This window comes from Oncorhynchus kisutch, linkage group LG17, assembly GCF_002021735.2.
Source record: "Oncorhynchus kisutch isolate 150728-3 linkage group LG17, Okis_V2, whole genome shotgun sequence".
NCBI lineage: Eukaryota > Metazoa > Chordata > Actinopteri > Salmoniformes > Salmonidae > Oncorhynchus > Oncorhynchus kisutch.
Window position 1 is genome coordinate 25,803,811 of NC_034190.2, and position 23,193 is coordinate 25,827,003.

At 43.2% G+C, this 23,193-nt stretch overlaps 1 protein-coding gene across 8 annotated transcripts in view; it reads left to right on the plus strand.

The window, feature by feature from the left end:
* LOC109907395 (receptor-type tyrosine-protein phosphatase U) overlaps nucleotides 1-23,193 on the plus strand; it is a 270,543-nt gene that overhangs the window by 234,261 nt on the left and 13,089 nt on the right. For 3 of the 8 annotated variants that reach the window (XM_031793448.1, XM_031793447.1, XM_031793449.1), the window contains 5 exons: nucleotides 5,560-5,632; nucleotides 6,439-6,515; nucleotides 6,609-6,680; nucleotides 8,928-8,945; nucleotides 11,218-11,254. In XM_031793448.1, the coding sequence (XP_031649308.1) occupies nucleotides 5,560-5,632; nucleotides 6,439-6,515; nucleotides 6,609-6,680; nucleotides 8,928-8,945; nucleotides 11,218-11,254 (277 nt within the window). The remainder of the gene's footprint in view (nucleotides 1-5,559; nucleotides 5,633-6,438; nucleotides 6,516-6,608; nucleotides 6,681-8,927; nucleotides 8,946-11,217; nucleotides 11,255-23,193) is intronic. The other 5 variants (XM_031793454.1, XM_031793455.1, XM_031793453.1 and 2 more) reach the window with 2 other exon arrangements.

Here is a 23,193-nt window from a genome sequence, read left to right on the forward strand (position 1 = left end):
TTTGGACAGAAAGTTTCTGATTTTTGCAATGTTACGTAGATGGAAAAAAGCTGTCCTTGAAATGGTCTTGATATGTTCTTCAAAAGAGAGATCAGGGTCCAGAGTAACGCCGAGGTCCTTCACAGTTTTATTTGAGACGACTGTACAACCATTAAGATTAATTGTCAGATTCAACAGAAGATCTCTTTGTTTCTTGGGACCTAGAACAAGCATCTCTGTTTTGTCCGAGTTTAAAAGTAGAAAGTTTGCAGCCATCCACTTCCTTATGTCTGAAACACATGCTTCTAGCAAGGGCAATTTTGGGGCTTCACCATGTTTCATTGAAATGTACAGCTGTGTGTCATCCGCATAGCAGTGAAAGTTAACATTACGTTTTCGAATAACATCCCCAAGAGGTAAAATATATAGTGAAAACAATAGTGGTCCTAAAACGGAATCTTGAGGAACACCGAAATTTACAGTTGAGTTGTCAGAGGACAAACCATTCACAGAGACAAACTGATATCTTTCCGACAGATAAGATCTAAACCAGGCCAGAACTTGTCCGTGCAGACCAATTTGGGTTTCCAATCTCTCCAAAAGAATGTGGTGATTGATGGTATCAAAAGCAGCACTAAGGTCTAGGAGCACGAGGACGGATGCAGAGCCTCGGTCCGATGCCATTAAAATGTAATTTACCACCTTCACAAGTGCCGTCTCAGTGCTATGATTGGGTCTAAAACCAGACTGAAGCATTTCGTATACATTCTTTGTCTTCAGGAAGGCAGTAAGTTGCTGCGCAACAGCCTTTTCTAAAATTTTTGAGAGGAATGGAAGATTCGATATAGGCCGATAGTTTTTTATATTTTCTGGATCAAGGTTTGGCTTTTTCAAGAGAGGCTTTATTACTGCCACTTTTAGTGAGTTTGGTACACATCCGGTGGATAGAGAGCCGTTTATTATGTTCAACATAGGAGGGCCAAGCACAGGAAGCAGCTCTTTCAGTAGTTTAGTTGGAATAGGGTCCAGTATGCAGCTTGAAGGTTTAGAGGCCATGATTATTTTCATCATTGTGTCAAGAGATATATTACTAAAACACTTGAGCGTCTCTCTTGATCCTAGGTCCTGGGAGAGTTGTGCAGACTCAGGACAACTGAGCTTTGAAGGAATACGCAGATTTAAAGAGGAGTCCGTAATTTGCTTTCTAATAATCATAATGTTTTCCTCAAAGAAGTTCATGAATTTATCACTGCTAAAGTGAAAGTCATCCTCTCTTGGGGAATGCTGCTTTTTAGTTAGCTTTGCGACAGTATCAAAAAGGAATTTCAGATTGTTCTTATTTTCCTCAATTAAGTTAGAAAAATAGGATGATCGAGCAGCAGTAAGGGCTCTTCGGTACTGCACGGTACTGTCTTTCCAAGCTAGTCGGAAGACTTCCAGTTTGGTGTGGCGCCATTTCCGTTCCAATTTTCTGGAAGCTTGCTTCAGAGCTCGGGTATTTTCTGTGTACCAGGGAGCTAGTTTCTTATGAGAAATGTTTTTAGTTTTTAAGGGTGCAACTGCATCTAGGGTATTGAGCAAGGTTAAATTGAGTTCCTCAGTTAGGTGGTTAACTGATTTTTGTCCTCTGGCGTCCTTGGGTAGACAGAGGGAATCTGGAAGGACATCAAGGAATCTTTGTGTAGTCTGTGAATTTCTAGCACGACTTTTGATGTTCCTTGGTTGGGGTCTGAGCAGATTATTTGTTGCAATTGCAAACGTAATAAAATGGTGGTCCGATAGTCCAGGATTATGAGGAAAAACATTAAGATCCACCACATTTATTCCATGGGACAAAACTAGGTCCAGCGTATGACTGTGACAGTGAGTGGGTCCAGAGACATGTTGGACAAAACCCACTGAGTCGATGATGGCTCCGAAAGCCTTTTGGAGTGGGTCTGTGGACTTTTCCATGTGAATATTAAAGTCACCAAAGATTAGAATATTATCTGCTATGACTACAAGGTCCGATAGGAATTCAGGGAACTCAGTGAGGAACGCTGTATATGGCCCAGGAGGCCTGTAAACAGTAGCTATAAAAAGTGATTGAGTAGGCTGCATAGATTTCATGACTAGAAGCTCAAAAGATGAAAACGTCTTTTTTTTTTTTTGTAAATTGAAATTTGCTATCGTAAATGTTAGCAACACCTCCGCCTTTGCGGGATGCACGGGGGATATGGTCACTAGTGTAGCCAGGAGGTGAGGCCTCATTTAACACAGTAAATTCATCAGGCTTAAGCCATGTTTCAGTCAGGCCAATTACATCAAGATTATGATCAGTGATTAGTTCATTGACTATAATTGCCTTTGAAGTAAGGGATCTAACATTAAGTAGCCCTATTTTGAGATGTGAGGTATCATGATCTCTTTCAATACTGACAGGAATGGAGGTGGTCTTTATCCTAGTGAGATTGCTAAGGCGAACACCGCCATGTTTAGTTTTGCCCAACCCAGGTCGAGGCACAGACACGGTCTCAATGGTGATAGCTGAGCTGACTACACTGACTATGCTAGTGGCAGACTCCGCTATGCTGGCAGGCCTGCACCCTATTTCATTGTGGAGCTAGAGGAGTTAGAGCCCTGTCTATGTTGGAGGGAGAGGGAGAGGGAGAGGGAGAGGGAGAGGGAGAGGGAGAGGGAGAGGGAGAGAATGTGGGCGTAGCATCCTTTGGGATTTAATGATGCAATTTTGGAGGCAGAAGGCATTTTAATACAGTTTCTCATCTCTGAGTCCAATGGCTTATGTGTTCAGTAGGCTGCTGCTGGAAGCTTATTTTAATAAGCAACAGTCAATGTAAACCTCCAGTAGCTGTTTGATACCATCTCTCAATGTAAAGCCATTTTATTCTGCTCATCTCTCTTTCAGATCTTTTTCTGTTTCTACCAAGAGTATATTAATTCAATGGCTTTCAAGTAACTTTTTTTCATTCTATTTGTGATTTACTACAAAGTCCCTCTATTCGCCCAGTAGCATTTAGCTTATATTTGTACCCGAATCCAAACCTCCAGGATTCCAGATGCGCTTTTCGATTCATTAATCCCACCCCCAAGGGCCCAACAAATTCCCCCTCCTAAAATCAATACAGTGGTCGCTTTTTCACTCCTCCATCGCTTTTCTGCTCCTCTGTCTTGCTCCTTCCATCGCTCCCTAGTCTGTCGCCTGGAGAAATAAAGGAGATGAAGGAGAGATCAGTGTGCGACTGGGGTGTGTGTTTGTGTGTGTGTGTATCAGTGTGATACTGGCTGTAGGACTTCATAACCCTTATTTCCCACTGGGCTGCCGAGGCGGCCATTGATCATGCATGCTGCAAAGGACTGTGGGAGTTTTTAAATGGCACTACAGGGTTTCTGGACCGGCGCTACAGGATTTCTGGACTGTCTCAGATAGAACGAGGCTGATGTCAGATAGCCATAACCAGATTACAACCAACTGGTTAGATCCAATCCTCTTGACTGTCTTCAGGGCTTCAACCCAGCAGGCAAAACTGGTTGAAAGGATCTCATTACAAACCAGAGCTCTAAACCCAACAGTGCAGTAATCAATATCAGTGTAGTACTATTAAATATAAGGTAGAACAAAAACACACAAGAAATAGAAATAATAACAATAGAAAGTAAGAAGCTATACACAGGGTCAGTTCCAATACCATATTTACAATGTGCAAGGATACTGGATCGATATAGGTATATATGTATTGGGGTAAGGTGACTAGGTATGAGGATTTATGATAAACAGAGTAGCAGCATCATGAAAGAAGATTGTATGTGGGTGTGTGTGCGTGTGTGTAGAGTCCATATAAATGTGTGTGCATGTTATGTGTGTGTTGGAGTGTGAGTGTGCATAGAGGCAGTGCTCTCCACCCCATTTGCTGTAGTCCACGATCAGCTCCTTGGTCTTACTGATGAAGGACAGGTCGTTGTCCCGTCACTGTCCTCCCTGTAGGCTGTCTCGTCGTCGCCGGTGATCAGACCTACCTCCGTCGTGTTGTCAGCCAGCTTAATGATGGTGTTGGAGTCATGCGTGGCTTCAGGGGAGATAAAGAACATTGCTAGAAAAAAAGAGAATTCCATTCTGACGATCAGCAGCTGAGACCCTAATGCATGATAGTGGCGTGTTAAAAAAAGTCTGTCTACGGGATCGGTTCAGGCTTAGTCAGGCTCTGCTCTAAAGTGTGTTGGTGGGAGAAGGAGAGAGAGAAGGAGAGAGGGAGGTATCATGTCTTCTCTAAGCAGGATTAGGTATAGTATTACCTGTGTAGGAGTGAGGCGCAGGTGTAATCCTCTGATCAGCATGCTGCCACTGTCCCTGGGCTGTAGGTGGACCGGCCGCCCCACGCTGATCCCATGCTGGGATTGGGCCGGTGCTGATGAGGGATTTAGTAAGCTGGGGTTGGAGCGCCTGAATGTGCCCGGCAAATCAGCCAGGATATAAGTTTGACTTACGCCATGAACGTGACTTGGACGCTGCCGCCGCCAGCGCCACTGTGTTTCTTCGCAAACACATCTGTCACACTCACTCAGTCATTCTTTCTTTCTCTACTCTCTCTCTCTCTTTCTCATAACATTGATTTAGATTCAATAGCTCCTGTCGCGCTGTGCAGCCAGATTGTGAAAAGGGTGCCAAAAACATCTGTCACAAAGGTAGCACTTTAACACCAAGATATTATAAAGCACTTGGATTTTAGGCAGAACCACTCTCGACGCATAGGTAATGAGAGAGACTCAAGCTCGCCTATCTACCTCCTCTTCCTCTCCTCATCCTCTCCTCCTTTCCTCCTCTTAACTCTTGAATGCCCTCCTCTTTCTTCCCGGCCTCCTCTCCTTTTCCTCCTCTTCTCTTCCTCGCCTCCGCTCTCCTTTCCTCTCCCTCCTCTCCTCATGTCCTCTCCCCTCTACCTCCTCTCCTCCTCTCCTCTTCCTCGTCTCCACTCTCCTTTCCTCTCCCTCCTCTCCTCATGTCCTCTCCCCTCTCCCTCCTCTCCTCATGTCCTCTTCCTCGTCTCCACTCTCCTTTCCTCTCCCTCCTCTCCTCATGTCCTCTCCCCTCTACCTCCTCTCCTCCTCTCCTCTTCCTCGTCTCCACTCTCCTTTCCTCTCCCTACTCTCCTCATGTCCTCTCCCCTCTCCCTCCTCTCCTCATGTCCTCTCCCCTCTACCTCCTCTCCTCTCCCCCTCAAGGCCAGATCCATCTCTCTTAGCCTCTTCTTCTCGTCACCATTCTCTCATAATTGCATCATGACAGAAATACGAGCAGTGAATATGATGGCCAAGTTACTTATTGAACCTCAGGATAACAGTCTAAGTTGAGTGGTAAAACTAAGCTGAGTGGTAAAACTAAGTGGGGATTTGGTAATAAAACTGAAAGGATATTTGAATCTCATGACACCTACAGTATATTCCTTGTGTCCTAGTGATATCTGACACTCCGGTAACCAAGCTAAGTATTTCGGTGTGCTGTTTAAATCTGCCGATGACAGAATTTCGCCTGTATGCTAACCATGTCTCACTGTCTTTGTGACCACTTGTTCCTTCTCTTCTCAGAGCTTCTTTGATGGATGGGATGTCACCAAGAAGAAGGACAAGACTAAAGGGAGACATGACAGTTTGCTGGGGCGTAAGTTCTGTTCAGACCCTCGCGCTGGAATGGAGTAGTATGCCATATATGGAAGAACATTTGCAGGAAAGCTACTGTAACTTAACTTTGTTTCAAATTAGTGTACCAATTATAACATGTCCTCAAGTCAATTGCTATCGACAAACACTATTTAAAAATCTTTGTTTTGTTTAACATCTTTGTTAGTGTCCCTTTAAAAGAGAATATACATCTGAAAAGACCTCCTGGTTAAATAAAGCTGACATAAAAGTCCCTCTCTCTTGTTGATGATCTCTCCCCTGTTGATGATCTCTCCCCTGTTGATGATCTCTCCCCTGGTGATGATCTCTCCCCTGTAGATGATCTCTCCCCTGTAGATGATCTCTCCCCTGTTGATGATCTCTCCCCTTGTAGAGGATCTCTCTTGTTGATGATCTCTCCCCTGTTGATGATTTCTCCCCTGTAGATGATCTCTGTTGTTGATGATCTCTCCCCTGTTGATGATCTTTCCCCTGTAGATGATCTCTCCCCTGTTGATGATCTCTCTTGTTGATAATATCTCACCTGTTGATAATCTCTCTTGTTGATGATATCTCCCCTGTAGATGATTTCTCTTGTTGATGATATCTCCCCGGTTGATGATCTCTCTCCTGTAGATGATTTCTCTTGTTGATGATCTCTCCCCTGTTGATGATCTTTCCCTTGTAGATGACCTCTCTTGTTGATCTCTCTTGTTGGTGATCTCTCCCCTGTTGATGATCTCTCCCCTGTTGATGATCTCTCCCCTGTTGATGATCTGTCTTGTTGATGATCTACCTCCCCTGTAGATGATCGTCATCGAGTCAAGCTACACTCTCTCCTAGCAGATCCCAACTCTGACTATGGCAATGCCAACTACATAGACGTAAGTTACACGCTCTCTCTCTCTCTTTCTCTCTCTCGCTCTCTCTCTCTCACCCCGCTCCTCCTCCTCACTCTTTACTGTCTCTGTCCACAGTTGCTCCTTAAACTGAGACTCAGCCATATGATCAGCTGTGGGAACCAAAGATATTGCAGAGTGACTTACGATGTAAGAGGCTGCACTTCTGAGCATCCACACAGCTTCTGAGCATGCGCACGGGAGTTGGCTTTACTCTATTGCAATGTGATAGCTGTGTGACAACAACTGCTGCAGAGATTAGTCTCTCGCCTCACATGGAAGACTTCCTGATATTCAAATTTTATCTTTGTATTGTTGTGTTCCTTTAAGCTGTGTGTCTGGCCCAGTGCTAGAGAAGTGCTGGAGGACGATAGACTCGTGGGTAATATAATCTCTCCCAGCAGCTGTCTGTAGACTGGCCACAGGAAGGAGAGACTCTTGTGTAATGTAGTCTCTCCCAGTAGCTGTATGTATGCTTGAGACAGGAAGGAGACTCTTGGGTAATGTTGTCTACCCCAGCAGCAGTTTGTAGGCTGGCCACAAACGGCTCATAATAATGGCTGGAACCGAGCAAATGGAATGGTATCAAACACATAGAAACCATGTGTTTGATGTATTTGATACCATTCCACTGATTCCTCTTCAGTCACTACCATGATTCCATCCTCCTCAATTAAGGTGTCACCAACCTCCTGTGGTCTAAGGATGTCTAGCCTAATGTTCCAGTCTACAGGGTCACCCGTCCGAAGTGTGTGAGGATGTGACAGTCAGAGACTCCCACTGTACTGCGTGTGTACAGGTAGTCTGTCCCAACAACCCTCTCTGGACTTGGCCTCAGTTGGCTGGCCAGTACACTGTGACAGTGAGGATATCCACTTAAAGAGGATTGTCCCCTCAACCTGGCTTTGTCCCTGTATCCCTGGGGGTACTGGAATAGATTTGAGATAGCAACACCAGCAACACCACAGATCCTTTAAGATCCTATAAGATCCTTTAATATGCTATAAGCTAGGAGTCTCTGTGTCCTCTGTGACGGCTGACGACTCGTCCAAAAGCTCTCCTAAGTCGACTCCGAGCGGTGACTCGCTCTGTCTGTCTGATGATATCAAATGCCTGATCCTGTTCATCTGGCATTCAGTTAGTTGTGATCTCAACTGTTCAGCTCCAGTGAGTCTCATCCAGGAAGGCTTAGCCAAGCCCAGTACCAGTTCATACCTCATCCCAGACACGTTCTCTCCCGGCTCTGGTTCAAAGCTGAACAGCTAGTACTGTAGCTAGTGTTGGAGGGATATACACTTTGTGTGCTTGAGCTAGGGCCAAGCAGTGTGTGTGTGTGTGTGTGTGTGTGTGTGTGTGTGTGTGTGCATATGTGGAGACATTGCTTAATACACACGCAGTACAGGTTACGTAAAGGTGACATTCACAAAAACCTCTTTTAGCAATTATTTATCTTTGTTGAACACAGTCCGTTCAGTGAAGTGCCCAATGAGAGCAGGAAAGAGTGTACGGGGTTCGACTGCATTCGTCTCCTTTCGCTCAAAGAAAAGGGGAATATAAGAATAAGTCAAATGGACAGAATAGAAAGGCTAAAATTGACAGAAAATAAAAGGTCAAATGAGCGCTGACTCAGCAGGTTGAGGTGGAAGGGAAGGACAATGTGTTTGTGTTCCAGCTCATGGAGAGTGTCCCGCCCGTCCACCCCCTCTTGCCCTTTGTGAGCACACTGGTTCCATTCTCCGTTCACCCTCCTCTAGCTCTGCCTGAAAGTTTCATTAGCATATGGGCCTTGCGAGGAAACCTGTGACATTGTTAGGGCTGTCTACACCACTGTCTGCATGTTGTGGCAGGACCCCTGACTAGCCTTCCCGCTAGGCTGACCCAACCCTAGACGCCATACTAAATTATTCATGTGAGTAGGAGAAAGGGAGGAATGGAGGGGTGAATGGAGAGATCAGGGGTGGAATTAAGGGTCCACTGCCGTTCCGACAGTCTTCAGAAAGGTTCAATGGAAAAGCAGCACATTGTCTGACTCTGATTTGGTGTTAACCTAACTGTTTTCATGGATGGTGGGGCTTGGGTTTGACTAGATAGGAGGAGGAGGGATGGGTCGTAGTAAAAGTATAGTATGTTTTGTTCACTTAGTGTTCCATGACCACAACAACTACAGGAAGTTCAAGAAAAAAAGTTGGTTTCTACCTCTTTGTGTGAGGCATGATGAAACAATCTCTCTCTCTCTTTCTCTCTCTCTCTCTCTCTCTCTCTCTCTCTCTCTCTCTCTCTCTCTCTCTCATCCCCCTGTTCTTTAATCTCAATAATTAGCTTATTTTTCCTTGCTTCCTTCCTTCCATCTTTCTCTCTTTCTCCTTCATTCTTTTCGTAACCTCTGGGACCTCTTAGATCCGGATAAACAGGGAAGTAAGTACTACTGCTTCTCTTCTCTTTCTTTTCCATCTATCTTCCCGCTCACCCTGTGCCCGCTGCGTACCCCCTCACTTCCTTCCCCCTTTCCATTGCTCCACCAATTTCTAATCTCTCTGTCTATGAGCCCCCCCCCCCCAGCCCTAGACACCAGCTGCTCCCCAGAGTTTCATTTAGCCAAACCTGCTCTGTTACACCACTACACTCACTCTCATCTGCAGCCATACTAGACTCACTTAGAGTAAAGGATTTGTATGAGGTTTGTCTGTCCCCCATCACAGCAGAGATGACACAAAGCATGTCTTACTGTAGGCAAGTCTGTGTCCCAATAGACACAACCAGCCGTTAGAGCTTTGAATTATATATTACACCTGTCCCCCATCAGGAATCGCACAAAGGAACCAATGGGAGGAGCACAGTCTAAGGGTGAATCCTAAATGCCCCCCTATTACCTATACAGTGTGCTACTTTTGGCCAGAGCCTCAAAGGTCTCAGTCTATTCCCTATATAGTTAATTACTTTTGGCTAGAGCTCAGATATGCCCTGAAGGCAGTAGAGACCCATGCAGATAAATCATGCAGGGCCAAAGCCAGGACAGATACACACACTCAGCTCAAGGGGTGGAAAAAGTACCCAATTGTCATACTTGAGGAAAAGTAAAGATGCCTTAATAGAAAATGACTCAAGTAAAAGTGGGGAATGACCATTGATGTTCTCTTGATTAGACAATTTTCCTGTCCTGCTAAGCATTCAAAATGTAACGAGTACTTTTGGGTGTCAGGGAAAATGTATGGGGTAAAAAGTACTTTTTTTTTTTAGGAATGTAGTGAAGTAAAAGTAAACGTTGTCAAGTACAGATACCCCCCAAAAACGACTTAAGTAGTACTTTCAAGTATTTTTTCTTAAGTACTTTACAACAATGCTCAGCTCAGATGAGACACAGCGAAGGGCTTCACAGGAAACACTGCACTGCCAGAGCCTGAACATAACATGACTGTTTTCAACCTGTTTTCTGCCCCTGTATCACATTCTGTTGGATGTTTCTCACACATAGATTGTCATACAGCATTTAGGCTAATCTTCAACCACATAGTGGGCTATCTAGCTGGGTCAAACTAGATTGGTTTGAAGGGGGTCCAACTTGCTGTGAAAGAAGAGAACATGTAAAGGGAGAGATTGCCAACTTTGTATTGGCTTTCTTCTTGGCTTTCCATCTTGTGGCAACTTGCTTTCCATCTCATCATGTTGCGACGCTGTGATGTGATTGGTTTTGTCATGGTTTAAGTGTGGTGGGGAGCATGAGAGTTTTCTTTCCTCCATTTTTGAATTTCACACTGCTTGATGTGATGCTGTCTGCTCGCTGTAGGCGGAAGGTGGTGGTTGCCTAGGTGACAGACAGACAGGAAGCACACACACACACACACACAGTGAAGCAGAGAGGATCATGGGAAGGATGGGAATGGGGTCACTGCACTCTAGCATGGTGACTGTCATCCATCTCCTGTCCTCTCTGTGTGGCATGGCACTTATGGAATTGTGTGTGTGTTCCCTTATAGCCAAGAGTGATGAGGGGACCATGCCCAGGGCTGGAGGATTTGTCTTGCTTTACATTCTTGTCTCTCTCTCTCTCAAACACACCATGCTCAGAGCTGGTTAATTTGTCTTGCTCAAAGTGATGAGTTAGTCTGGACACACACAGACCATGAATAGCCATCCCATCTGAGTGTCCAGGCTGGATCATAGCACAGTAATGCACCTCCCAGGAGAACAGACAATGACAGACCAGTCAGTGCCAATTGCCTGAAATGAAAGCATTATAATTTCACTTTTGAACCTTGTGTACTTTATTATTTCTCTATACCTGAACATGTCAAAAGGTTGCCTGAACAAAGCAAAAAGGAATTGGTAGGAGGAAGCTGCCCAATGAGAAAATGACGGTCCCTCTCTCTAGACAGCCGCTGTAGAGAAATCTCCTTTAACTCCCTGTAATCCAACAGTCCAACCTTTACAATATGAAAACATTATACTATGAAAACCACTTGTTATTATATCTAGGTGGAAGATGAATACATTGCAAGCTTCACTACATATTCAGTGTCATTCAATACCAGATCAAAAATAAGAGAGGAGACTGAGGGAGGGGCGTGGTGGTGGTTCTTTATAGTGACTCCAGGAACTGGTGTTTACACTGTGTTACTCTGATGTTCAACTCTCTCTCTTTCTCTCTCTTTCTTTTTACCTCTATCCCTTTCTCTCTTTTTTTCCAAAGGGGTACCAGCGATCAAACCACTTCATAGCCACCCAAGGTGAGTGCCCTTGGAATACTTTTTCAGAAATCAATGAATGGTAATATACCTTATTCTGCGTGTGCACTGTATGTATGTGTGTGCCTGAGCTGCCAAGCCTCCCAGTTGTTGATACTAAAATAATGATTTGAATTATTAATGTGTAAACACACTGGCTGGTGATCCATCACGTTGTGTGTCTGGGTGTATCTCTATTCTCTACCGCCCAAACCTCTCTCTCTCTCTCTCTCTCTCTCTCTCTCTAAACCTCTCTCTCTCTCCAAACCTCTCCCTCTCTCCCTCTCTCTCTCTCTCTCTCTCTCTCTCTCTCTCTCTCTCTCTCTCTCTCTCTCTCTCTCTCTCTCTCTCTCTCTCTCTCTCTCGATCTCTCGATCTCTCGATCTCTCTATCTCTCTCTCTATTCAAGGGGCTTTATTGGCATGGGAAACATATGGTAACATTGCCACAGCAAGTGAAGTAGATAATATAAAAAAGTGAAATGAACATTTCAAATGTCATATTATATATATATATACAGTGTTGTAACGATGTGCAAATGGTTAAAGTACAAAAGGGAAAAATAAGTAAACACAATTTTGGGTTGTATTTACAATAGTGTTTGTTCTTCACTGGTTGCCCTTTTCTTGTGGCAACAGGTCACAAATATTGCTGCTGTGATGGCACACTGTGGTATTTCACCCAGTAGATATGGGAGTTTATCAAAATTGGGTTTCTTTTCGAATTCTTTGTGGATCTGTGTAATCTGAGGGAAATATGTCTCTCTAATATGGTCATACATTGGACAGGAGGCTAGGAAGTGCAGCTCAGTTTCCACTTCATTTTGTGTGCAGTGTGCATATAGCCTGTCTTCTCTTGAAGACAGGCTTCAAGGCCGCCGTCTACCGACGGCGGCCTTTCTCTATAGCAAGGCAAAGCTATTGATTATGCAATGAGTCTGTGCATAGTCAAAGCTATCCTCAAGATTGGGTCAGTCACAGTGGTCAGGTATTCTGCCGCTGTGTACTCTCTGTTTTAGGGCCAAATAGCATTATAGTTTGCTCTGATTTTTTTGTTAATCCTTTCCAATGTGTCAAGTAATTATCTTTTTGTTTTCTCATGTTTGCGTCTAATTGTGTTGCTGTCCTGGGGCTCTGTGGGGTCTGTTTGTGTTTGTGAACAGAGCCCCAGGACCAGCTTGTTTAGGGGATTCTTCTCTAGGTTCATCAGCTTCCTTTTATGTGGTTGTAGAATGTAACGGCTCTTTTCTGGATATTTATCATTAGCGGGTAACAGCCTAATTCTGCTCTGCATTATTTGGTGTTTTACATTGCACACTGACAATATTTTTGCAGAATTCTTCATGCAGAGTCTCAATTTGGTGTCTGTGCCATTTTGTGAATTCTTGGTTGGTGAGCAGACCCCAGACCTCACAACCATAAAGAGCAATGGGTTCTGTAACTGATTCAGGTATTTTTAGACAGATCCTAATTGGTATGTTGAATTTTATGTTCCTTTTGATGGCATCGAAGGCCCTTCTTGCCTTGTCTCTCAGATTGTTCACAGCTTTGTGGAAGTTACCTGTGGTGATGATGTTTAGGTCAAGGTATGAATAGTTTTTTTTGTGCTCTAGAGCAACGATGTCTAAAGGGAATTTGTATTTGTGGTCGTGGCAACTGGACCTTTTTTGGAACACCATTATTTTGGTCTTACTGAGATCTACTGTCAGTGCACAGGTCTGGCTGAAGCTGTGTAGAAGATCTAGGTGCTGCTGTAAGCCCACCTTGGCTGGCGACAGAAGCACCAGATAATCAGCAAACAGTCGACATTTGACTTCAGATTCTAGTAAAGTGAGGCCAGGTGCTGCAGACTGTTCTAGTGCCCTCGCCAATTCATTGATATACACTACCGGTTAAAAGTTTTAGAATAACTACTCATTCAAGGGTTTTCTAGATTTGTACTATTTTCTACATTGTGGAATAATAGTGAAGACATCAAAGCTATGAAATTACACATATGGAATTATGTAGTAACTAAAAAACAAATCAAATTATATTTTATATTTGAGATTTTTCAAATACTCCCCCTTTGCCTTGATGACAGCTTTGCACACACTCTCAACCAGCTTCATGAAGTAGTCACCTGGAAGGAATTTCAATTAACAGGTGTGCCTTGTTAAGTTAGTTTGGAATTTCTTTCATTCTTAATGCGGTGAGCCAATCAGTTATGTTGTGACAAGGTAGGGGTGGTATACAGAAGATATACCGATTTTTGGTAAAAGACCAAGTCCATATTATGGCAAGAACAGCTCAAATAAGAAAAGAGAAATGACAGTCCATCATTACTTTATGACATGAAGGTCAGTCAATACGGAACATTTCAAAAACTTTGAATGTTTCTTCAAATGCAGTCGCAAAAACCATCAAGTGCTATTATGAAACTGGCTCTCATGAGGACCTCCACAGGATTGGAAGACCCAGAGTTACCTCTGCTGCAGAGGATACGTTTATTAGAGTTACCAGCCTCCGAAATTGCAGTCCAAATAAATGCTTCACCTAGTTCAAGTAACAGACACATCTCAACATCAACTCTTCAGAGGAGACTGTGTGAATCAGGTCTTCATGGTCGAATTGCGTCAAAGAAACCACTACTAAAGGACACCAATACGAAGAAGAGACTTACTTGGGCCAAGAAACACGAGCAATGGACATTAGACCGGTGGAATATGTCCTTTGGTCTGGAGTTCAAATTTGAGATTCTTGGTTCCAACCGCTGTGTCATTGTGAGACGCGGTGTGGGTGAACGAAGGATCTCCGCAGGTGTATTTCCCACCATAAAGCATGGAGGAGGAGGTGTAATGGTGTGGGTGAACGAAGGATCTCCGCAGGTGTATTTCCCACCATAAAGCATGGAGGAGGAGGTGTAATGGTGTGGGGGTGCTTTGCTGGTGACACTGATTTATTTAGAATTCAAGGCACACTTAACCAGCATGGCTACCACAGCATTCTGCAGCGATACGCCATCCCATCTGGTTTGGGCTTAGTGGGACTAGCATTTGTTTTTCAACAGGACAATGACCCAACACACCTTCTTGCACTATTGGTTAGAGCCTGTAAGTAAGCATTTCACTGTAAGGTCTACACCTGTTGAATTCGGCGCACATGACAAACTTTGATTTGATTTGAAACCCTCATGCCAAATTGAGTAAAATGCTTTTTTGAAATCAACAAAGCATGAGAAGACTTTGCATTTGCTTTGGTTTGTTTGTTTGTCAATTAGGGTGTGCAGAGTGAATATGTGGTCTGTCGTACAATAATTTGGTAGAAAGCCAATTGGACATTAATTTTTCTGTCCCGCTGTGATGTCGAAGTGGTCAGGGTCTGGGGCGGACTGGTGTCAATACTTTTTTGGGGAGCTGAGGTGGGCTGTTCTGCTGGCTTCTCTGCGGGGGTGGCCACCTCTCTAATGGCTTGTTCTCTGTCATACACCATCCCCCTCACCCTCTCCTCCAGCAGTCTGATCCTCTCTTCTAGTGCTCTGTTCTTCTCCTGCTTCACCTCTTTCTACTGTAGATGTTGTCTCACTACAATCCAGAGTGCAGATACAGTTGAAGTCCGAAATTTACATACACTTAGGTTGGAGTCATTAAATCTAATTTTTCAAACACTCCACAAATGTCTTGTTAACAAACCATAGTTTTGGCAAGTCTGTTAGGACATCTACTTTGTGCATGACACAAGTCATTTTTCCATCAATTGTTTACAGACAGATTATTTCACTAATTATTCACTGTATCACAATTCCAGTGGGTCAGAAGTTTACATACACCAAGTTGACTGTGCCGTTAAACAGCTTGGAACATTCCAGTCATGGCTTTAGAAGCTTCTGATAGGCTATTTGACATCATTTGAGTCAATTGAAGGTGTACCTGTGGATGTATTTCAAGGCCTACCTTAAAACTCTTGACATCATGGGAAAATCGAAAGAAATCATCCAAGACCCCAGAATTTTTTTTGTAGACCTCCACAAGTCTGGTTCATCATTGGGAGCAATTTTCAAACATCTGAAGGTACCACGTTCATCCCTACGAAGAATAGTACGCAAGTATAAACAACATGGGACCATGCTACCGTCATACAGCTCAGAAAGGAGACACGTTCTGTCTCCTAGAGATGAACGTACTTTGGTGCGAAAAGTGCAAATCAATCCCAGAACAACAACTAATGACATTGTGAATATGCTGGAGGAAACAGGTACAAAAGTATCTATATCCACAGTAAAAGGAGTCCTATATCAACATAACCTGAAAGGCCCATCAGCAAGGAAGAAGTCACTGCTCCAAAACCGCCATAAAAAATCCAGACTAATGTTTGCAACTGCACATGGGGACAAAGATCGTACTTTTTGGAGAAGTGTCCTCTGGTCTGATGAAACAAAAATAGAACTGTTTGGCCATAATGACCATCGTTTGGAGGAAAAAGGGGGCGCTTGCAAGCCGAAGACACCATCCCAACCGTAAAGCATTGGGGTGGCAGCATCATGGTGTGTGGGTGCATTGCGTCAGGAGGGACTGGTGCACTTCACAAAATAGATGGCATCATGAGGCAGGAAAATGATGTGGATATATTGAAGCAACATCTCAAGTTATCAGTCAGGAAGTTAAAGCTTGGCCGCAAATGGGTCTTCCAAATGGACAATGACCCCAAGTATACTTCCAAAGTTGTGGCAAAATGGCTTAAAGACAACAACGTCAAGGTATTGGAGTGGCCATCACAAAGCCCTGACCTCAATCCTATAAGGGATTTGTGGGCAGAACTGAAAAGTCGTGTGCGAGCAAGGAGGCCTACAAACATGACTCAGTTACACCAGCTCTGTCAGGAGGAATGGGCCAAAATTCCCCAAACTTATTGTGGGAAGCTTGTGGAAGGCTACCTGAAATGTTTGACCCAAGTTAAACAATTTAAAGGCAATGCTACCAAATACTAATTGAGTGTATGTAAACTTCTGCCCCAATGGGAATGTGATGAAAGAAATAAAAGCTGAAATAAATCATTCTCTCTGCTATTATTCTGACATTTCACATTCTTAAAATAAAGTGGTGAACCTAACTGACCTAAAACAAGGAGTTTTTACTAGGATTAAATGTCAGGAATGAGATTAAAAACTGAGATTAAATGTATTTGGCTAAACTGTATGTAAACTTCTGACTCTCTCCCCCTCCAGCTCTCCAGGTCTAGTTAAGGGGGTGTTGTTGTGCTAGACTGTTGTCTGGGTCTGTGCTGACTGGAATGTAATCACCTGCTGTTCCAGATCCACCTGCCTTACCTCCAGCTCGGTAAATGTATCCTTCATTTCAATGAGGGAGTGGTATTCTGTGCTGGGAGGCTGACTTTCCACACTTGGGGTTGCTCATCTGTGGGGTTATATAATGAATAGATCCGGTCTGATCTGCTCTTGGTAGGGGTATCTTTCTCATGGGAGAGCTTCTCCCGCTGAGCTATTTCTTTGATTACGTGAAAGTCCAGCTGAAACTGTTGGCGGTTGTCCTGTACCAATACTGTTCCAGACTTACAAAGATTTATATTAGATGACTCAGAGTCCTCGTTGTCTAGTATCCTGAGGGGTAGTGTGTTAATATAGCACTGTACCATGCCAGGGGATGGTCTGTGTGGAAGATAAGGTTGCTTTTGTTCCCATTTTTATAATATTCATCAAGAAGTGTCTCTTGATTTTCCATAAGGAGCTTCATTTCGTACTCTTTTCGTGTCTTATTATTCTTTACATACACAGGGTACTGTATTTGTATTACCTCTGAACAGCAGGAGGGTGCTTCTAAGGCCTCTCCATTTGGTTGGTGCTCTCCTGCCATTGCTGGGCTCAAGGGCTTTGACACCTTTCGCTTCACACGTTAGTGCTGATTGAAGTTGTATCTCTTTGTCCTAGCAAGGTTGGTAACCTTACCATTCAGTCCTTATTAAGTAAAATATTTCATTGTAATGTGTTTTTCTTCTTGGCATTTGAAAGTCAAAAATTGCTTCAGACTAAGCATTACTCACTCAGTTCCAGGTTTGATGGTGTTTTCAGGTTTCTATTTGTTTGACAGAGCTTTTGCTGTATAGCTTGGGAATAATAATCCTTCTGTGTAGGAAGCATTCCAGGGAATTCCAGGTAATTCCGTCCAAAATCAGGAATTAATCTATTAATTTAAAAAAAAACATGCAGAAAAATGGGTGAGCTCATCTTCTCTCTCTCTGTTATTTATATATATATATAAATATATATATATACAGTCGTGGCCAAAGGTTTTGAGAATGACACAAATATAAATTTTCACAAAGTATTCTGCCTCAGTTTGTATGGTGGCAATTTTCATATACTCCAGAAGGTTATGAAGAGTGATTAAAACAATTGCAATTAATTGCAAAGTCCCTCTTTGCCATGCAAATGAACTGAATCCCCCCCAAAAAAACATTTTCACTGCATTTCAGCCCTGCCATAAAAGGACCAGCTGACATGTCAGTGATTCTCTCGTTAACACAGGTGTGAGTGTTGACGAGGACCAGGCTGGATATCACTCTGTCATGCTGATTGAGTTCGAATAACAGACTGGAAGCTTCAAAAGGAGGATGGTGCTTGGAATCATTGTTCTTCCTCTGTCAATCATGGTTACCTGCAAGGAAACATGTGCCGTCATCATTGCTTTGCACAAAAAGGGCTTCACAGGCAAGGATATTGCTGCCAGTAAGATTGCACCTAAACCAACCATTTATCGGTGCACCTGCACGCACAGTGAGGCAAAGACTGTTGGACGATGGCCTGGTGTCAAGAAGGGCCGCAACGAAGCCACTTCTTTCCAGGAAAAACTTCAGGGACAGACTGATATTCTGGACTGATTGGACTGCTGAGGACTGGGTTAAAGTCATCTGGAAAAAAGCTTGTCTGGAGAAGACAAGGTGAGAGCCACCATCAGTCCTGTGTCATGTCAACAGTAAAGCATCCTGAGACCATTCATGTGTGTGGTTGCTTCTCAGCCAAGGGAGTGGGCTCACTCACAATTTTGCCTAAGAACACAGCCATGTATAAATAATGGTACCAACACATCCATCTAGGAACAGTTTTGTGATAAACAATGCGTTTTCCAGCATGATGGAGCACCTTGCCATAAGGCAAAAGTGATAACTAAGTGGCTCGGGGAACAAAACATTGATATTTTGGGTCCATTGACAGGAAACTCCCCAGACCTTAATCCCATTGAGAACTTGTGGTCAATCCTCAAGAGGAGAATGGACAAACAAAACCCCACAAATTCTGACAAACTCCAAGCATAGATTATGCAAGAATGGGCTGCCATCAGCCAGGATGTGGCCCAGAAATTAATTGACAGCATGCCAGGGCGGAACGCAGAGGTCTGCAAATATTGACTCTTTGCATCAACTTCATGTAATTGTCAATAAAAGCCTTTGACACTTATGAAATGCTTGTAATTATACTTCAGTATTACATAGTAACATCTGACAAAAATATCTAAAGACACTGAAGCAGCAAACTTTGTGGAAATTAATATTTGTGTCATTCTCAAAACTTTTGGCCATGACTGTACATACATACAGTGCATTCGGAAAGTATTCAGACCCCTTGACTTTTTCCACATTTTGTTACTTTGCTGCCTTATTCTATATTGTATTAAAACATTTTTCTTTCATCAATCTACACACAATACCCCATAATGACAAAGCGATGTTTGCAAATGTATTAAAAATAAAATACAGAAATGTCTTATTTACATAAGTATTCAGACCCTTTGATATGAGGCTCGAAATTGAGCTCAGGTGTATCCAGGACAAGTCTCCAGGACAATGTCCTTGAATGGCCCAGCTAGAGCATTGAACCCAGTCAAACATCTTCCGCTAATCCCGTTCCGCTAGCGTAGAAATATGCCAAACTAAGTATGGACTCAATCTTCAGGATGTTTTTAACATAAAACTTAATGTTCCAACCGGACAATTCCTTTGTCTGTACAAATGAAGTGGAACGTAGCTACCTTTCACGTGAGCGCGCCAGACCGAGGCTGTGGCACTCTGCCAGACCACTCACTCAAAGAGCTCTTATGAGCCCCTCCTTTAGAGTAGAATCCTCAAAACAGGTTATAAATACTGTTGACATCTAGTGGAAGCCTTGGGAAGTGAACATTACCAATATCCCACTATACCTTCGATAGGAGCTGACCAACCTCAGATTTCCCACTTCCTGGTTGGATTTTTTCTCAGGTTTTTGCCTGCTATATGAGTTCTGTTATACTCACAGACATCATTCAAACAGTTTTAGAAACTTCAGAGTGTTTTCTATCCAAATCTACTAATAATATGCATATTCTAGCTTTTATGGCTTTGTAGCAGGCCGTTTACTCCGAGCATGCTTTTCATCCGGACGTGAAAATACTGCCCCCTACCCCAAAGAAGTTAAGAATGGTGGAGGCCACTGTGTTCTTGGGGGACTTCAATGCTGCAGACAATGCTGCTTGGTTTTTGCTCTGACATTCACGGTCAATTGTGGGACCTTATATAGACTGATGTGTGCATTAGCAAATCATGTTCAATCAATTGAATTTACCACAGGTGGACTCCAATCAAGTTGTAGAAACATCTCAAGGATGATCAATGGAAACAGGTTGCACCTGAGCTCAATTTAGATTTTTAGCAAAGGGTCTGAATACTTATGTAAATAAGTTTTTTCTGTTATTTATTTTGAATACATATGCAAAATAAAAAACTGTTTTCGCTTTGTTATTATGGGGTATTGTGTGTAGATTGCTGAGGATTTTTTATTCAATCCATTTTAGAATAAGGCTGTAATGTAACAAAATGTGGAAAAAGTCAAGAGGTCTGAGTACTTTCCAAAGGCACTTAAAAAAGGGGGGGGGGGGTGTCAGGGATGTCCAACCCTTGTCCTGGAGAGCTAGACTCCTTCAGGCTTCAGCTAGACTTCTTCAGGCAACCCTAATCTCTCTCTCTCTTCTCTCTCTCGTCTGTCTCACACTCACACACTCACTGGCTGGTCATGACATCACGACCTGTGTCTGGGTAGATTTTTCTACAACCTGAACCACACTTTTCTCTACAGTTAGTCACATGTAGCTGTATATAGGCCTACTGATTCTGTTACAGCACAGTAACTCTGTGCTCCATCTCTCTGTGAATTCTCTGTCTCTCCTCCCCCCAATCTGTGGATAGTTCTCCTTCTCCCTGCAGTCTGGAACTAGAACATGGATTCCCCAAACACCCCATCATACACACACACACGCACACACGCACACGCACACGCACACACATACACACACCAACACACATGTATAAACGTGATTCTTTCTTAGCTCTGATCTTAGTTTAGTATGTGTCTTCCCCTTTATCTTTTTGGTCCCAATTCCCACAAGGACATTTTCAGATTACTTCTAAAACCTCTCTTTCTCTCACCCTCTCTCTCTCTCTCCTCTCTTTCTATCTCTCTCATGCTCACTTCTACAGTATACACAAGCTTATGCATACATATTATATTACATAGCCACTGGCCAATGTAGCTCTGTAACTGAGGCAGACTGAATACATTTTAGAATTCATGGTAAAAAAAAGCCAGCGATCCAGATGAGATTGAAGGTTGATCTAACACCGTGTGTATACATGTATATATGTATACTTGTGTGTTGGCACTAGGCAGGTGCCTGGAGCGAAACTGGTGTCCAAGGATGAGATGTTGGAGGCAGTGCAGGAGAGTTTCTCTGAAGCCCTGTGTCCACACAGCAACATTACGCTGAGCATATAGATTTGCCCTGGGAGGACCCACCCATATCTGTCACTCCTATGGCAGCCGTGGCCCTCTGGCCCTTTTGGCCTTCTGCCCCTCTGGCCCTCAGTGAGGAGTGCTGCTGAAAATGGAACAAAATGTTGTCATATTAATAATAAAGAGACTCCAGGTGGGTGATTGGTGCTAGGCATCTCAAGTAGGATCGATCTACTGTTAAGGTAGGAACACTGCACTCAACCACTGCTAGTAGCAGGGGAAACAAAACTCATCCCTGACAGTTAGTCTGTGCCCTTAGCACCCCTGTTCTCAAAGACAGCCAAGGTTTTCCTCTCCTCTCTTCTCCCTGTTGTACCCAACAGCCTTCACAACAGAGCCTTGTAGGATGCAGGGTCTGCCCTGGGGCTACATCAGCAGCTATCACACTGTTCTAATGTTAAGACAAACTGTGAAATAAACTGCAGAAACAACAACCCCCTTGGGTTTCTATGCTAACTACAGCAGCCTCTGGAAACATATTGAATGAATGCACTGTGGGTTCAGAGTAGGGCTGGGCGGTATACCGTATTTGACAATATACCGGTATTAATGCACGTACCGGGTTGGGTTTTTACTTGACCTTCTATAAATGTATTTGAATGTTTGGTTTGTTATATGTGATACGGCGTGTGTAACGTCCATTTTTATAGTCTACTCCGCTACTTGAGTCATCTCTCTCTGCTCTCTCTCTCTCTCTCTCTCTCTCTCTCCCTCTCTGCTCTCTCTCTCTCTGCTCTCTGCTCTCTCTCTCTCTCTCTCTCTCTCTCTCTCTCCCTCTCTGCTCTCTCTCTCTCTCTCTGCTCTCTGCTCTCTGCTCTCTCTCGCTCTCTGCTCTCTGCTCTCTGCTCTCTGCTCTCTGCTCTCTCTCTCTCTCTCTCTCTCTCTCTCTCTCTCTCTCTCTTTCTCTCTCTCTCTCTCTCTCTCTCTCTGCCACTTTCCACACAGACCTAGCTCCGCCCCCTGTCACTCAAAGAGTGCATTTGTTGTTCCTTGACCACGAGACACTTGCGTTCAGTATGTATGGTCAATGCAGCACATGCAACAATGTTGATGACAACGATGCTGTTTTCACTTTCCTTCTCAAATCAAATCGTATTGTATTGGTCACATGCACATGGTTAGCAGATGTTATTGCGAGTTTAGCGAAATGCTTGTGCTTCTAGTTCCGACTATGCAGCAATATCTAACATGTAATCTAACAATTCCACAGCAACTACATAATACACCAAAAAATATAAGTGAAGTAATGGAGTAAGAACACTGTATATCTACATAGAAATATATGGATGAGCAATGGCAGAGCGGCATAGGCAAGATGCAATAGATGGTATAAAATACTGTATGTACATATGAGATGAGTAATAAGTAATTCTTAATATAAATTCACTAGTGTTCTATAATTACATTATTAGTTTGTGTTTCTTACATCTGGAAATGGCTAGTTTGTCTTTTCTTCGCAAGTTGAGCCTAAATCATCTTAGCCACTAATGCCAATTGCTAGTTAGCTGGCTAGCTAGCTAATAAATGTACTGAGTAAGAGCAAACGTAACTAGCTATACAGCATGATAATACCAGTGATGGTGTAGACCTAAATCAGTATGTTGTTTGTGCAACAGTATCTTCTAAATCAATGAGGAATATGTGAAGCATGAATATGTTCGCTACATGAAGAAGCTAAGAGAACATTAAATGTAGCCAAAGATTATAGGGTCCCCTAAGGGACACTTATCAACACTTTGGTTCCTTCAGTGTCACAATAACTCATTTTCACAATAACTCATTTTCAACACTGCGTTCAAGTGCCCACTAATATATTCTAACTATAGAATTAGAATAATCATTCTATTTCCATGATTCCAACAGTTCACCAAAGTGTTTTGATCTAAATCGCAAGTCAAATCACAAATGCGATTTTTGGTTAAATATAAGGCCTAGTCCATATCATGCAACCCTATGCTACAGAATGGAATTTATCTCAAATGAGTGCAGGAAATGCAGAAACATATTTTGGGTTGAATTGAACAGTGTAAAACAGTCAGAATGGAGAAAGACCCATGAACTACTCATAAAGCAAATGTTGAACTTTTATTATTCTTTAAAAAAAAGCCATGGTATTTGTTCACCCTCAC